We start from the raw sequence: 18,239 nt of genomic DNA, 5'->3' as shown, positions 1-18,239 counted from the left end.
GATCGTTGTAATTTTGCACCGTGCAACGACCTGGCTATATACTAGTACCAATAGCGCTTATCACCGTTATTACTGCTTCGTTTGTTTTCCTGCTTGACTTGGTTGCGAAAGGCTTTAGAGCTTATGTTGGCACGTTTCGAGGACAACTTGCTCTTGTAACTTGTAAGAAGCTTGCCAACCCTAGTTCTCAAGCTTTTGTATGCCTTAAGATGTGATTAATAGAAATTTTTTACCGTTCTATGTAATTACTCTGTACTTATCTTTATATTAACTAGTTTTTTCACCTGGGTGATGCACTGATTTCTTAATTATTTTTGTTGTTGTATTGTTTACATAGTATAGGAAATGATAGCAAAACTTTGAAACTATACAAGATGATGCATTTAGATTATGATAAAGTTGTAATTAAAATGTGAAAGAAACAAATTAATTATATGAGACAAGACATTAAGGAGAAGTTGAGAAAATGATAAAGTCATGAGGGAAATAAAAGATGGATTTTACAAAATGAAAATTGAAAAAAATAAACAAATAAATGTGATGACATGTAGCGTCATTGTTTTCAAAACTTTATGTTTTAAAATATTAGTATAGATTAGAGATATTATCGAATAATAGAGTATGTTCAAAACAATATATGTCTTGGTGGTTAAAACTTACGAGCTCAAATAATGTACAAGGGTCAGGGGGGTGTATAAGTGTACGTATAAGACGGATGTATTCGCATGTTATTATATTATTATTATTTATACTTGCTATTTCATCTCCTTCCCCCCCCCCCCCCCCCCCCCCCCCTCTCTGTCTAATAAGTGAATTTAGGTACTGGGGAATTAGTCACTTTGAGATACATAATATAGTGATGATAATATTATTTTGATGTCAATGTGATATATTTAGGGGAAATAGCAGAATTATTTGTAAACAACCAAATGTAATTTTGCTCCAACTTATGTTTGTATTCGGTAGTGAGTCGGCTGAGTCCGAACTACGTACGACCACACTTGAACATGAACAATTCTCTGTAGTCGTACGGCTCATATCTCTGTGTCCTTGAGCTCGAATGTACTACGTATTACGTATAAGCGTTTTTTGGAGCTTGATTTTGAGTTAAATAAAGAGTAGAAAAGAGGAGACGGTGAGTTTGTGCGGTATATGTGTACACCTATGTGTACACCTGAGTGTATCGTGTACCCTCTTAAATTTTTCTGTTACATGTGCATATCATGTGATGAAAGAAAATAAGAGGAAGGATCCATAAACATAAAATATCGGTGGGTATACATGCACCTGAGGAGGAAGTAAATTTTGATATGAGAAGTAGAGCGATTTTCTTCCATATTGTCTAAAGAACGTTAAATTCCCAAAATAGCCACTTTATAACTTATTTTTCACTATACCGTTCACGTCAGCAATCAAACCGGTTTTTTTAATTGATCGGCGATAAACCGCCAACTGAAATAGCGGTTGACACACATAAACTGCTATTTCAATTAACGATTTAGCTTAAATGAACCGCTATTTCATTTAGCGGCTCGCTTGCAGGCCCAGATAATCAGACTCCCTCTTGCTTTGATTTTAAAAAACGAAATCACAAAAAAAAAGCTATGTATGCGTCCCACCTTGCGCTATTTGCGTGTCACTCATCTGCTCCGGTCCGGCGGAAGACGTCGCTGAATTCTGCCACACTGTCATCGGCCGTCATCGATTTCGCTCCATTCGCTACAGCCTCACCCTTCTGCCGCCAACCACCTCTTGAGGTGGCCGAACGAAGGTAAAACCCTAACTTTTCATTTTGAAGTGACCTATTGCGGTGGAATTCCGAAACCTTTTCAACCATCTCAGCGTCATCTCGTAGAGGCGATCTTTTCATCGAGGTTGGTAAACTAGCAGTTGAGTATTTGGTTTTGCGTGGATTGTTGTCTACAAATGTTCTCCCATTTGTCTACAAATGTTCTCCCTGGCAAATATCAAAATGGCAGTTTGAGAAATAATTTTGGGTTTTGTTTTAAAGCAACCGCCAATTTGAGTTGGCAGTTTATACCATTGAACCGCCAATTCAAATGGTGGTTTGTGTCAAAACAAAACCGCCATTTCAGTTGGCGGTTCTAAGCTGAACCTGGAAAAAAAATTAATTCTCTTTCTTCCATGTTGACGTGGACGGTATGGAGGAAAATAAGTTAGAAAATGGCGTATTTTGAGAATTATTTAATCTTTAAGCTATATTGAAGAAGTAATTACTCCCTCCGTTCCTAAATAAGTGTCACATTTGGGCTCGGGCACGTTAATTAATAAAATTGTAAAGTGCGTAAGAGTTAATGATTGAGAATGTTTTTTTTGGGGAAAGGATAAAGTAGATAATTGTTTAATTGAATAAAGTACAAATAAAAGTGTATGTGGGGATTGAAAAGTGGAAAAGTGGAGAATGTGTAAGTAAAAGTAATTATGATTTATAGAAAAGTGGGAAAAGTGTATGAAAAAGTGTGAAAAGTGTATGGAAAAGTGGGAAAAGTACATGTTCAAAAATAGAAATGTGACACTTATAAGGGAACGCCAAAAATGGAAATGTGACACTTATTTAGAAACGGAGGGAGTACATATCAGCCACCAAAAAGACAAAATAGGAAAAGAACAAGCACTAAAGGACAAAACATTAAAGGACAAAACACAACAATCAAATGGTGTTTAGTAATTTTATGTGATGACCCTCTTTTTTCCTGAAAAAATGTTTTTTTTTTTTAAAAAAAAAAAGCGTTTTATGTCTCTGATATGTTTATGTTTTTGCTCGCACATATCTGAGTGTCGCCTCGCTGATCTCTGCCCCTGAGCGGCCCTAAGAATTTTTAGAGTATGTGATGATGATAGTGACGTGGCATATGTTATTTCCTATAATAGCAAGCCTCCTCCCCCCTATCATTTAAGTGCTCAATGGGGATGACCCTAATGAAGTTGGAGATGATGATGATGAAATCGTGGACGTCAAGAGGACAATATGTTTGCGTGTGAACGAATGTGTGATCGTCGACCAACAACTTCCCCTAAAATACACTAGGTACATTTTTGTTGTATTGAATTTTGTGGTATTACGATTAATTGCGGAGCTAGGAATTTATCGTTGAAGGGCGAGGAAAAAAAGTAGGATAGATTGTTTCACAAGGAGTGTAAAACAATGGAGGGAAATTGAATGAGGTAGTCGATCACACATAAATGTTTCATCTATTTCGTTTTTAGGTGGTAAAAATAAGTTTTAATTTTTTTAGATGGTAAAATACAAGTTCTAGTTTTGTAAGTGATAAAAAATAATTTTTCGATTATTTTATGTGCTAAAAACAATTTATCCAAAAAAGTATAAGTAAATTACCTAGAGAAATGAAAAATTAAAAAAAGAAGCAAAGAATTTACTAGGGTAGAGATTTGAGCCATGAATATTTGTTCCAATATGATTTATTTCAACACATGTTATCACTAAAGCAAAAAAAATTTAACACACAAAAAAATCATAACCCCCATACCCGCCCCTCTCTGTCTCCGCCACTGGTATACAAAGTACGTTGTAATGTCCAGAAATGGTGCGGTATGTTGGACGTTCGAATCCTACACGCTCCAATATAAGTTTGACCATGGTGCGGTAAGTTGGACGTTCGAATCCTACACGCTCTAGTGTCTGACCATGGTGCGGTAAGTTGTGTCCGACCATGGTCCGATAAGTTGAACGTTCGAATCCTATACGCTCCTCTCTGACTAGAGATTTGAGAGAGGATATTGAGATATATTAGTATACGAGAATAATAATAATGTAAAAAACATGGTATATGGAATAAATCCAAATTTAAGTTGTTTTCTCCTACCTCCTTCCTATTCTCTCAAACCCTAGCTCTCCCAAATTTTTTTTTGAATTTATTTGTTTTGTTTTGTTTTATTTTCAGGTTTGCAATAATGTTTGTTATTGTGCGAAAGACGTTTTTCCCTCGAAAGACATACATTGGTCTCTCTCCTTGCAAGAGAATTTTCATTTTGTTTTCTAATGTCCAATATCGCGAGTCTAAGGGCGTGTTCGGCGGTAGCGTTTGAGGTAGCGGGTAGTGTTTTGACCTAATCAAGACGCTACTTGTAAAATTTGTAAGTGCTTGGTAAAGTAGCGATTTAGGTAGCGGTTAGCGGTTGAGGTAGCGGTTGGGTAGCTTTTGTCAAACGTTAAAATTAGTAGCGTTTAAGGTAGCGGGTAGCGTTTGACAAATTTATAATAAAGTTTTAAATAATATTCTTGCGTTTATTTTTATTTTTATAATATCAACCGCTACTTTTACCGAACACTCATATTAGTTACCGCTACTTTGACAGCTAACCGTTACCCGCTACTATTCACCGCTACTCGCTACTTTAACCGCTACCCGCTACTCAACCGCTAACCGCTACTCGCTACCGCTAATTTTGCCGAACAGGACCTAAAGGAATACTATAAAATTTGTTTGTTGATTAACATTTTTATGGAATTGCAATGGGTATCATTTTTTTGAATACGTTTAGATATGATGAATCAAATGGAAATTATCCTCACAGTTACAACAATAAATCATTAGATCGTCTATCCAAAAAGGTTGTATGTTACATCGATATGTTCGAGAGATGTACCACATTGCAAAATCACCTCGACGATTGTAGTTATGATCGATGAAAGAAAAATTGCTTGAGTCAATTTGCTATGTATTTGTCAAAGTCAAATTTCCAACGTCTAACAATAAATAGGGAACTTACCACCAACACAAGATGGCGGGGAATTCACCTTATGATTTAGAGGTCACAAAATCGAGCCATCATAACTACGTTATGCTTGGAAATGGCTCAAGCGTTGACCTAAAACTGGTGTGATCAAATGATGTGATTAGACCACAAATTAACACAAAAAGGAAAACCAATTATAAGGATCAAAGACTTAATTTATCTTCATGTTGCCTTTAGGTTGGTTATTATTCCCTGCCGACAGTGGGTTTCTTTGCTAATAAGCATGATTTGTGTCTTAATTATCATAATTAGGTTTTAACAATGGTTTACCACGTTGTCTATGTTCATTTGTTCTAATTAATTTCATCATTGTGTTTTAAAATTAAATTTTTTTTCTTATTAAATCAGCATCTTCAAATGATTTGTGGCCCTCTAATAATGTTAATTTCATTTCTTAAACACCAACTAATTTCATTTTTTCAATCCTTGTTGCACGTGCACAGAAATGTCATACGGGTTTTCTTTTGGGTGAAATACGGGTTTTACAAAATGATAAAGGTACTTAATCGTTTCCTAAATGTTTAACTTGCTTATCTTAAATTTTAACATCTACAAATATTTGAAAAATATTATTGTGTGTGAATTAAAGCAAATATGAATAAAGTTCGAGAGATGAATAAAAAAAATTAGTGTATAAGAAAAAATCGGATAAACTAAGATATACTCCGTAGTGATTAGTAAGTGCTAAAATATTGGAAAGGTTGTAAGATTAAAAGGACATTTACTAAAAAAAGAATAAATTAGGTTGTATGATTAAGGTTCTGTACGTTATGTTCACCTAATTTCCACTTATTTTAGGAAAAATAAGTTCAGATAAGTTTAGTTAAATTCAGATAAGATAAGTTTATGGAAAATAAGGGTTGACCAAGTACATTTTATAACTAACATAAGTTTTGATAAGTTCTATAAGTTCAGATAAGTTCGGATAAGTTCAGTTAAGTTCTAATAAGATAAGTTCAGGAAAAATAAGGGTTGACCAAGTACATTTTATAACTAAAATAAGTTTTGATAAGTTCAGATAAATTCAGTTAAGTTCAGATAAGATAAATTTAGGAAAAATAAGTGAAAATTAGGTGAATAGAACGCATCATAAATAAGAGGATTCCCTAATTTTAGTTTGTATGGTTACGAAATTAAAAAGTGTACAAAAAGAAAATATCATAAAATACGTAGAACTCACCTTATTATTATTTTTTTGCATAAAGTAAAATATTTAAAACTTTTCAACCAAACCAAGACATAATTACAAATAAACTAAATTTAACTTTAAACAATGAAATGGTACTGGATTATGATGATACACTACTACTATAATATATAGCCTTGTATTATAAGCGAGACCCAGGAAGACCATGTCGATCAATTTTTTTATGTTATGATCATCAAATTTCCAAATTTGGCTCAAATTTATGGAATTTGATGATTGCTTGGAATTTCATACTCCATAAATAGCAATAAAGTTTTTAATATCTTATTTTAGAGTTCCCTTTGTTTTTGTTTTGTTGTTTACGATTACTATATAAATACATGATGTGGATCTTGATTAACCTATATAGAACTTAGGGCATATTTAGCTCACCTTAATTTTTATGGTTTGATCTAATCTGAGTACTGTTTTATTATTTTATCATACAGGCCCTCAAAGTATAGTTTATTTTATCTTATTGGTCCTTATTATAATTTATAAGAAGGTGTCATTATATTGAGCGTATTGACCCTTATCTAATCTTATTTTTCGTATTATCTTATATAAACTTATCAAATATGAAGTATTATCTTATTTGAATTCTAAACTTACTGACCCCTTATTTTACCCTATATATCTTATCTTAGTAGACATGAAACAAGGTGAACATAACAGAGCCGTAACCTAAAATTATTTTTTCTAATCTGATATGATCTGATTTTATGATTTGTGTTTATGTTTAAGATGCAAGAATGGAGACTTAAATAAAAAATTATAATTAATGTTAATTGATTTTTAATGTTATAAAAGCTATACAAATAATTTATATTTATATATATATATATATATATATATATATATATATATATATATATATATATATATATATATATATATATATATATATATATATATATATATATATATATATATATATTCAATCTAATATATATATATAAAGGAGGCATATTTGCTGAAATATTAGAGCGCCACCTAGGATTACTAATGGTTTCGGCCAATGAAAAATAAGATTTCTAATTTATTTTTGAATTAAAAAAATTGATTGCCACGTAGATAATTAGGTGCCACGTAGATATTTTAATTAATTAATTGTTAATATATACAACTCCATCTAAAATCAAACACTCTAAAAATTAAAAACTAAATCTAAAATAAAAGTCATCCAAAATCAAATTCTAATTTAATAAATAAGATTTAATTTAAAATCAAACATTAATCCAATATTAGAGCGCCACGTAGGAAATATATATAATGGTTTCCGCCAATGAAAAATAAGAATTCAAAATTAGTTTTGAATTAAAAAATTCGTGTGCCACATAGATAAATAATTAATTGTCACGTAGAAATTTTTATCAATTAATTATTCATATTACGTATATATATACAATTTCATCCAAAAACAAACACTCTCATAATTAAAAAAAATCTAAAATAAAATTCAATGAAAATTAAAAAACTAATCTAATATAATATATATATATATATATATATATATATATATATATATATATATATATATATATATATATATATTATAGGAGTTTTATTTAAAATATAACAATTTAATAGAATCCGTGCATCGCACGGGCTAAAATCTAGTTTTATAATATTGCTATTGTAAATTGAATACAAATTTATAGAATTAAAAAAATATGTTATAAATACTTCTTCCGTTTCTTAATAGACACATCAATTAGACTTTTAACACTATTAATTTACTAACTTTGACCATGTTTATTACTAATTTATAAGGATAAATTTATTTATTTTCTTTTTAATTGTTATTGGTTACTCTCAATATATATTTCAACATTTTCCTCCGTAATTTTATAATTTTTATTAATATGCAATTAAAGATATTGATTGATAATTTGTTTTAAAAGAAATATTGATAGGTCAAAGTTTGATTCTAAATAGAGTAAAAAGTCAATATATTTATTGTGAAAGGGAAGAAGTAAAGTAGAGAAGTCCCCAAAACATTTTCGATTTGCTTTTTTTTTTTTTATGGGGGTTTGAGTTTTAAATATTAGGGATAAATTTATGAATTTTATGATTATGTTCTAAAGTTATAGACCTATTGCAATAATATATTCCGTACTGCGTAAATCCTGGAAATCTCATAGTAGGCTAGCAATCTAGCATACCTATAAATAGTTGTTCATAAATCATAACTCATGGTAACTAGATGTCTATACAAATTTAGCATCCCTTTCCCATTAAGCCTCGTCTATAAGGTCACTAAAGTACTACTACTAGGAAGGTTTTATGAATGCAATAACGTGATCCTTCCGTTTCTAAATAATTGTACGAGTAATAATTTACAAAAGATTTTGCGCGCATAATGTGTATAATACATTTAATTTATTGTACATTAAAATAATTTTATGTAGATTTTTGTAACTTTAACCTAGTTTTTAATAACTTTTATATTGTACAATAAGTTAATTGATAGATAAATATTTTAAAGGTTTAAATGGTTAATTTTATACATTATTAGTGATTTTAAGAAATACGGAGTAACTTTTATTAAAATGAAAAAAAATTATCCCTAAAAAATAGATAACTTTTACATATATAAATGTAAGTTTTAACCATTTCGAGTCAACTTTTACTCCGGTGTACAATATTTATTGTACATCACTTGTAAATAAGAATTTGTGAATAATTTAACGGTATATTTGTAATACTTAAGCGGACGACGGGACTATAAATATTACTTAGGTGTATCAGTGTATGTGTGTTATGTATTAGTAAAAAAAATACTATGTAAAATATATTACTCCGTATATTTAAATATATTGTTTGGTTCAATTTATTTTAAATTATTTCTTATACAAAACAAGTTTAGTGAATTAACTAGTATAATACCCGTGCGATGCACGATTTATAATCTAAACATATATTATTATGAAATCTGATAGACAATTATGATCAATATAGAGTTTATAGATATTCTTCAAATAAAAAATGATTAATAATGGATAAACTGTTATTGCTCATTCGGTATCTTGCTTATTAAAACAATTAAAACAAATAAAGGTACATAGATAAAATTATTTCCATTCTCATTCACCACTTGTGTCAAGCGTAAGTTATCTTACCCGTCTTTCACTTCGTTATTAATACTCACTTAATACTCGCACAGTCACTCGTCAACCTGATTACCCGGCCACTTAACATTTATCTAGACCATGTACTTTATTGAGCTAGAGATGACTTTGAGGCGGGGGAAGACTTGCACACCCGCACCCACCTACAATTCTCATCTTCATCCTCCCATCCACGATAAGAAGGATACCCACCCCTCTCAACCCTCGTCTCGAGAGGTATAAAATAAAATCCATCACCTTTTCACCACCCCCATCCCCGTGTATCCACACCCACCCCTAAACTCGACTTTTTTTTGGTAAGAGAGTTTGAATTTTAAAACTCTATTATGGAGCTTCTGAAAATCCGCATGTCTGATTAGAGTTACTGAGTAAATAAACGAAACATTATAATATGTAAGTTAGATGAAAGATTAACGACTCAGACGGGTACAATCTAAAATCCATCATCGCCCCTTCGTCCGCCACGAATACATTTGTTGACCCCATTGAACAATAAACCTTCGTCCATTGCCGCCCAATTAGGGCGGATGCACAGAGAGATCTCCCAAAAGACCCTCCCCACTGACAATCTGACATCCCTATATTCCATAAATAATCCAAATTTCCTTTCAACTAAATTTTAAATATATTGACTTAAGTTTATTACGAAGTTTTAAAATTAATTGTATTAGTTATAATATTGAAAAAATTGTATTTAAAAGTGACATACATAATTAGGATTGGTGAATGTTCTTAAATTCGATCAATTCAAACTCACCCTATCACCAAGGTGGTTACATGTTATTCTTATACCCATCAACTAAATATCTCTTTTTGTTAGTCAACATTAGTCAATCATCTATGTTTAACTTTGTCGTCCGAACAATCTAAAATCCAAACTCGCCCCATCACCAAGGTGGTTACATGTTATTCTTATACCCATCCACTAAATAGCTTTTTTTGTTAGTGAACATTAGTCAATCATCTATGTTTAACTTTGTCGTCCGACCAATCTAAAATCCAAACTCGCCCCATCATCAAGTGTGATTCACCATTTACATATATTAATATTTTTTTGCACAAAATTTCGTGATATTGCAATCATTTACATTAATACATAAAACTTATTTTGTTATTGCAAACATCTATTACTATATACTAAAAGAGACACCAGGAATGACACGTGTCAATTCCTCGTGCGATTTTTTCCCGCCAAAAACACTTTCCCAAAAAAATATATCTGTTTGATTTTATATTTATTTTCTACCTTTTTTTATAAAATATTTATGTATGGAAACAAAATTTAGTTTATAAATTATGGCAATAATAGATACGGCGTAATAATAATTATTTTAAATTGGTAATATTTTAGTCAAATTGCTATATTAATATAATGGAAAATATATCACTCAATATTTTGGTCAAATTACCATATTAGCATTTTAAATAATAATATTAGATGAATAAATTTAAACGAACATGTTAAAAATGTTATAACTATGCAGTAGTTTGGGAGACATTCTGTTAAATATTTTGTGAAAAATTTTATCAAAATTCGTGCGTGCACGGGATCTAATCTAGTATTAATAATATGGAAGTTAATCATCTAAATCTTATGACTTTGGACATAGTTGATTTTGATATATTATTCAAAACGTCAATCAACATGCTCTTAAGACTTCAATAATATAAGCGAATAAATTATTATTCGTGCTCCGTATAAAAATATTACGATAATTAGACCTATAAAATGTTTGAGACAACCTTATTAAATACATTAAATCAATAGCTAACTTTTATTATGCATATTGTACGGGTAGCCCTACCGGCATACCGGTAGGACAACCCATAACAGCTGTATCATAGGCATATACTCATAAAAAGCACCAAAGGTGCAGTCGGTATCCAGGGTTTACAATCCCAGCCGGCATTGCTCTGACATCATCTACCTATCAGAGCCGAAAGAGAGGATCCGGAACCAACGGGTAATAACCCGGGTCCTCCGTACAAGTAACCCGTCTATATATACGGACCCCCATCAATGCCAAAGGTACGCAATTCCAACCCAATCATTCTTACAAGCATTTATTACAGAGCTATCAGCATAATCTGACTTAAGCATCGGAGGGGTAATTCTCGGATCACCCCCGAGACTAGTTAACGGTTTCACTGTGCAGGATCCAGTCAGCAATCTCAGTCGGAAGTCAGTCATCCCTTTCCTGTTCCAAGTCCACTACCGGAACAATTGGCGCTAGAAGGAGGGGACCCCACTTGTAAACAGAACCCACAGCCAGACCAAAAAAAAAAAAACAAAAAACCCGGACCATCAAAAATTACCCTTGAGAATGGAGAGTACGCAGTCGGATTCGTACAAGAGAAGCAAAAAGCAGGCCTCGAAAACAACCCCGCGGAGTACACAGACGACAAAAGCAACAACCCCATTGAAATCCACGCTGTTCTCAGCAGAGCCAATAATAACACCCGTCAATGACCAACCCACCCCCCAGCTAGGGAGCCAGTCGGTAGTCAGCAAAACTACGACTGCAGCAACACCCTTACATGTCCTTGGATACTCAGTCGAGGACGACGACTCAGACGGAGAGCCCGAAAGCCCAGCCCAGGACGATACACAAATACCGTCTGAACTCGCTGGTCAATTCTCGGAGGAACAGTTGGCTACGGCAAGAGCGGTGATGGCCGCGTTGTCGGCCCTGAAGCCAGCGAGAAAAGCAAACACAGAACCCGCACCCAGGACAATCACAAACCAGGCTACGGAAACACCAGTCGGCGAGAAACGGAAGAGACTGCCGATAAGAAACCTATTCGGAGAACAGATCCTAGTGCAACACGAACAACACCCCAATACAAACCAGGCGATTGCTCTGCGCAGTCGGCCAGAACCCATGGTCATCGAAGAGACAAGAGAAGCGCCCCAGAGATACGCGCCGCGCCGTTACACCATCCAACCTGCAAACTCCCCCCTGTGCGCGGACATTCTGGAGGAACCAATGGAGAAATTGAAGTTCCCACTCGGCAAGTATGACGGATCCACGGATCCGGAGGTCCATTGCAACACATTTGAGCAACATATGATGCTGTATACAGATTCTGACGCCATGTGGTGCAAGGTATTTTCCTCAACGCTGCTGGGAGTGGCATCCGGCTGGTATAAGGGACTACCAAAGGGGTCGGTATACAACTACCGACAGTTAGAAGCAGAGTTCATGCTACGATTCATTAATCGGCAACAGAGAAAGAAAACGTCGGGAGAACTGATGGCAGTCACCCAAAGAAGCGGAGAGTCCTTAAGAGATTACCTCACCAGATTCAACAACGAGTCCACCAGCATACCAAACTTGCAACAAGAGATAGCTGTGGTGGCCCTGATGAGAGGAATGAACCACTGCGAGTTCAAAAAATACTTGGGAAGGAAATCCTTCACCGATCTGGGAAGCGCATTGGTAAAGGCCCATGACTACATCAAAAGCGACGAGCTGATGACAATCCCAAATCACTTTCAGTCGGCACAGACTAAAAATGTCGCACCAAGGCCGGTTCAGCCGGCGCAGCAAAGTCAGAACAGGGGGTTCAGAAAGGATGAACAGAGGAGGGACCCAAGAGGGAGAGATTACCAGAAACAGTCAGCCAGCATATACCCCACATTCCATGAATACACCCCGTTGAACGCCCCAAGAGCCGCAATTTACAATGTCAACAAGAACGAAAACTGGAAGAGGCCACCACCAATGAGCGACAAACCCAGACCACAGTCGAAGTACTGTGCATTCCATGATGACTGTGGACACTACACGGAAGACTGCAGAGACTTGAAGGATAACATCGAGGATATGATCAGGAGAGGCTACCTGACACAATATAAAGCCCGACAGAACAACAACAACAACAACCAACAGAATAGCAGCCGGCAAGGTAATAACACAAACAACAGGTTACCATCCACCCAAACACCACTCCGAATAGAGCAGAAGGCACCAGAAATCAGTCGGAGTGGAGAGGTTAGAAACAATGGCCAGAAAGGGCCGACAGTATGGGTCATATCCGGAGGACCGTGCCATGGAGGAACAATCAGTAGAGCCGGCAGAAGACTGGGCGAACACCGCCACCTGATAAACTACCATAGCACCAGAAAATGGCCGTCACCCCAAGTCATGCCAAACATCTCGTTCACCCCAGCCGACTGCCGCGGAATTATATACCCTCACGACGACCCACTGGTTTTGGGCCTCGAAATAGCAAACTTCCCAGTAAAACGAATACTGGTGGATGGAGGGAGTTCAGCGAACATTATCTTTTGGGAAGCCTTCGTTCAGCTGAAGATAGACGAGAAAGAGCTCACACGAGTCAACTATCCTGTGATAGGATTTTCCGGAGCCACGGTCTTCCCGGAAGGTAGCATCAGGCTACCAGTGCAGATTGGAGAGGGAAGGACCGCAAGGGACCTAATGGTAGACTTCTTGGTAATCAAAGTGTCGGCTGCATACAACGTCATAGTAGGCCGACAATTCATCCACGATGCACAGGTAGTGGTATCAACATACCATCTAACCATGATATACATGTCTAACTTTGAGAAGGCTGAGAGAATCCGAGGAAGTCAAGAGTCAGCAAGATCATGCTACTTGACGGCATTAAAAACACCAGGCCGACTGACCACATCCAGGAATATAACGAGAGAGGCAGCAATGAAAAGACCGGCAAAAGGCCAAACCCCAAAATTGGAGGGTGAGCAATCTCTGTTGCCCAAGAAGGAGAAAAGACAGAAAATGGAGTCACCCACAATCGAAAGCATCGAAAAGGGGGCTACTTTACCTAGGGTAGAGGCCGGAGGAGAGTCGGAAGAAGTCGAGCTGGTAGAAGGAGAAACTGGCAGAACAGTGAAGATAGGAACCGACATTGACCCCCAATTGCGGGTAAACATGATCGGTCTATTGAGAGAACACGCGGATGTGTTCGCATTTTCCGCAGACGAAATGCCAGGTATAAGCCCAGACGTAATCGAGCACCGACTGAATGTCGACAGAGCAGTCAGGCCGGTAAAACAAAACAAAAGAAACTTCTCAACAGAAAAAAAATCAAGCAATACAAGAAGAGGTAGAAAAGTTGCTGGCAGCAGGATTTATTGAACCATGCGACTACCCAGAGTGGTTGGCCAACGTCGTAATGGTTAAGAAGTCAAACGGCTCGTGGAGAATGTGCGTAGATTTCACAAACCTGAATAGAGCATGCCCGAAGGAATGCTACCCACTGCCAAGAATCGACAGGCTAGTCGACTCCACATCTGGCCATGCGCTGCTCAGTTTCCTTGACGCATTTTCCGGATACCACCAAGTCAGCCTTGCAAAGCCCGACAGGAGGAAAGCAGCATTCATCACTGAGGGGGGAGTATTCTGTTACAAGGCTATGCCATTTGGGTTAAAGAACGCTGGGGCAACATACCAAAAGCTGGTCGACAGAGTGTTCGCAAACCAAAAACGCCGCAACATTGAAGTATACGTCGACGACTCCATAGTGAAAAGCAAATTGGAGACCGACCATTTAGACGACCTCAGGGAAACGTTTGAAACACTACGCCGTTACCAAATGAAGCTGAGCCCCAAGAAATGTGTGTTCGGAGTGAAATCGGGGAAATTCTTGGGTTTCCTTGTCAGCGAGAGAGGCATAGACGCAAACCTAGATAAGGTAGAAGCAATACTCAGTCAGCCCCAACCAAGAAGCGTCAAAGATGTACAAAGGCTGACAGGAAGAATGACAGCTCTGACAAGATTTGTTAGCAAATCAGCCGACAAGTCGATCCCATTTTTTAACACTCTTAAGGAGAACGGAAAATTCCAGTGGGGAGAAACCGAGGAAAGGGCCTTTGAGAAGGTAAAAGACCATCTTCGTGCTTTGCCGACGATAGCCAGGCCGGAAGAGGGCGACAAGCTACAGTTGTATGTGTCCGCTTCAGCCCAAACCGTTGTTGCCGTACTAATCAGTGAAAAAGACAGAGTCCAGCAGCCGATATACTTTGTCAGCCACATTTTGAATCCGGCAGAAGCGAGATACTCGTTGATAGAGAAAGTAGCCTATGCAGTCCTGATAGCCGCCAGAAAGCTCAGACCATATTTTGATGCACATACCATACAAATCCTGACGAACTTCCCACTAGAGAAAGCTTTGCAAAAAATGGATACAGCCGGCAGGTTGTTGCGATGGGCAATAGAGCTGTCGGAGTACGATCTTGAGTTTCACCCGCGCAATGCAATTAAAGCACAAGCCTTGGCCGACTTCGTAGTCGAAGCATCTTATCAAGAGGATGAAACCAAAGCAGAATCCTGGGAAGTATCAGTGGACGGATCAGCCGCTCAGTCGGGAGCGGGAGTCGGCGTTGTCATGACTTCTCCGACAGGAGATAAGTTCGAATACGCAATCAGATTCACTTTTGCAGCTTCGAACAACGAAGAAGAATATGAAGCAGCCATTGCAGGGGTACAGCTATGTTTGTTGGCAGATGCCAAGAAGATAGTAATGACAACAGATTCTCAGTTGGTAGCAAATCTGTTTTCGGGAGAGTATGAAACAAAAGAGCCATCAATGCGGCGATATCAAGAAAAACTGAGGACGCTGACAGCGAAATTAGAGGCTTTTGAGATCAAGTTGGTCCCTAGAGCATTGAACACTGCCGCAGACAGCCTAGCAAAACTGGCCAGTTCGAAAGCAATCGAGCTTAGTCGATCAGTAATGATAGAAATCATGCACAGAAGGAGTACGGAAGAAAAAGGAAAAGAAATAATGGTCATCACGGAAAACAGAGAGTGGTACGACGATATCTGGTCGTACAAGACGACGAGAGTGCTCCCGGCTGATGTCAGGGAGGCAAAGAAAATAAAAAAAGACGTCTGCTGGTACGTCATATATCAGGGACAACTCTATAAAAGAGCATTCAACCTCCCCCTGGTGCGGTATTTGACGGCATACGAGTCCGCAAGGTTAATCGAAGAAATGCATGAAGGAATATGCGGAAACCATGTAGGAGGAAAAACACTAGCCTTGATCTGCCAAAGACAAGGTTACTACTGGCCAACCATGCTCGAAGACGCACAGAGCTACGTCAAGAAATGTGAAAAATGACAGCTGTTTGCCCCAGTAATACGTATGCCAGCAAATGACTTGATGCCTATTCTGAATCCAATTCCATTCGCCCAGTGGGGAATGGATATTGTAGGACCCTTCACAACAGCCTCAGGAGGCAGGAAGTTCTTGATCGTTGCCGTCGATTACTTCACAAAATGGATTGAGGCCGAGCCGGTAGCAAAGATAACAGCCAACCAGGTACGGAAGTTCATCTGGAAAAACATCATAACAAGGTTTGGAATACCGACAGCAATAGTATTCGACCATGGATGCTAGTTCGACTGCGAACCTATACGAGCATTCTTGGCAGACTACCGGATCAAGTTCGCATACGCGTCAGTCTGCCACCCACAGAGCAACGGGCAAGCCGAGCCTGCAAACAAACAAATACTCATAGCCCTTAAGAAAAAGCTGGATGAGTTCAAAGGCAAGTGGGCAGACACAGTCCCAGAGGTTCTATGGGGTAACAGAACAACGGTTAAAGAAGCAACGGGAGAGAGCCCTTTCAAACTATGCTTCGGATCAGAAGCAGTCATACCGGCTGAAGTAGCACTACCCACCTTCCGCATCCAGCATTATGAAGAACAGGGAAACGACAGCTTACTCAGACACCAGCTAGATTTCTTACCAGAAGTCAGACTGCAGGCGGAAATTAAGTCGGCTGCATACAAGAACAGAATGAGCAGGGCCTACAACAAGCGAGTAAAACATAGGAATCTAGAGGTAGGAGACCTTGTACTTCGCCGGACGGCAGCAACCGACAAAGCTCAAAAACAAGGAAAACTGACTGCAAATTGGGAAGGGCCCTATCAGATATGGGAAGAAGTGGTAGCTGGATCGTACAGACTAATGGAGATGGATGGAACACCGCTGAAGAACTCATGGAACGCAGATACTTTAAGAAAATTCCATGTATGAAGTTGTATGAAAAAATGATGTAGTAGGGCCGACAGTGCCATATTTTGAAATCTAATATATGAGCTACAAGTATATTCCAGGTAAACTATACGACACAAAACGAAGTAAAAGGTTGAGCACATTGGCTCCGTCAGCAATGTTGCAAGATACGATATAAATGAAATCAAAGGTTGAGCACATTGGCTCAGTCAGCAATGATGCAAGATACGATATAAATGAAATCAAAGGTTGAGCACATTGGCTCAGTCAGCAATGTTGCAAGATACGACAAAACGAAATCAAAGGTTGAGCACATTGGCTCAGTCAGCAATGATGCAAGATACGATATAAATGAAATCAAAGGTTGAGCACATTGGCTCATTCAGCTATGTTGCAAGATACGACAAAACGAAATAAAAGGTTGAGCACATTGGCTCAGTCAGCAATGATGCAAGATACGACATAAATGAAATCAGAGGTTGAGCACACTGGCTCAGTCAGCAATGAGGCAAAATACGACATAAACAAAAGCAAAGGTTGAACACATTGGCCCAATCAACAAAGAGACAAGATGCGATATATAATGAAATCAAACGCAAGAAGACGCCACTGCGTGACAAATTGCATAAAATAAAACAAGCGAATAATACATCAAGTGCATCACATAAATGTTAACAAACACAGGGACGACAGCCACCACCCAAAAATAGCTAAATGCGGAGTGAGTAGCTACTAAAAGGCACAAACATACGCCACAAACGGCGCAGTCAAGACGAAAATAACGTTCTTGAAACAATTAATACACGGCAAAAGACAAGTGCCACAAACAGCTAAAAGGTACCAAAAAAGAAATTGTTTATAAATTACATCCGCTAAATGATATTCAAAAACTACCAACAGACATTAGCAAGTATGAGGACTGAAAAAACTGTTGGAAGAGCCACAGGAAGAGCCTGGTGATGACTGCCAAGACCGTCAAGCTGAGCCGTCTGCATCACTCCAGTAAGCAGACTCAGGAATCTCTCTGTCTGGCAGAAAGCGAGGGTCAGCATTTTGAATAACGATGTCTGGGAAGGTCTGGGTCTCCATGCCAGTCGGATCAACATGGCCACCCTCTTCATAGGATACCTCCA

At 37.4% G+C, this 18,239-nt stretch overlaps 1 protein-coding gene across 1 annotated transcript; it reads left to right on the top strand.

Annotated features, from left to right (window-relative positions):
- The first annotated feature begins 11,420 nt into the window (after nucleotides 1-11,420).
- LOC130470205 (uncharacterized) lies at nucleotides 11,421-14,219 on the top strand. The gene has a single exon (XM_056839849.1). It carries the CDS (start codon nucleotides 11,421-11,423, stop codon nucleotides 14,217-14,219), a length of 2,799 nt encoding a protein of 932 aa, XP_056695827.1.
- Nucleotides 14,220-18,239: the final 4,020 nt, after the last annotated feature.

Source organism: Spinacia oleracea, chromosome 3 (genome assembly GCF_020520425.1).
Source record: "Spinacia oleracea cultivar Varoflay chromosome 3, BTI_SOV_V1, whole genome shotgun sequence".
Lineage (NCBI taxonomy): Eukaryota > Viridiplantae > Streptophyta > Magnoliopsida > Caryophyllales > Amaranthaceae > Spinacia > Spinacia oleracea.
The sequence above is the reverse complement of the archived record's forward strand: the minus strand, read 5'-3'. Positions and strand labels throughout refer to the sequence as shown.

Bases quoted from the DNA above. Each gene is read 5' to 3' on its own strand.
- LOC130470205 (XM_056839849.1), top strand. From the start codon at position 11,421: ATGGAGAGTACGCAGTCGGATTCGTACAAGAGAAGCAAAAAGCAGGCC.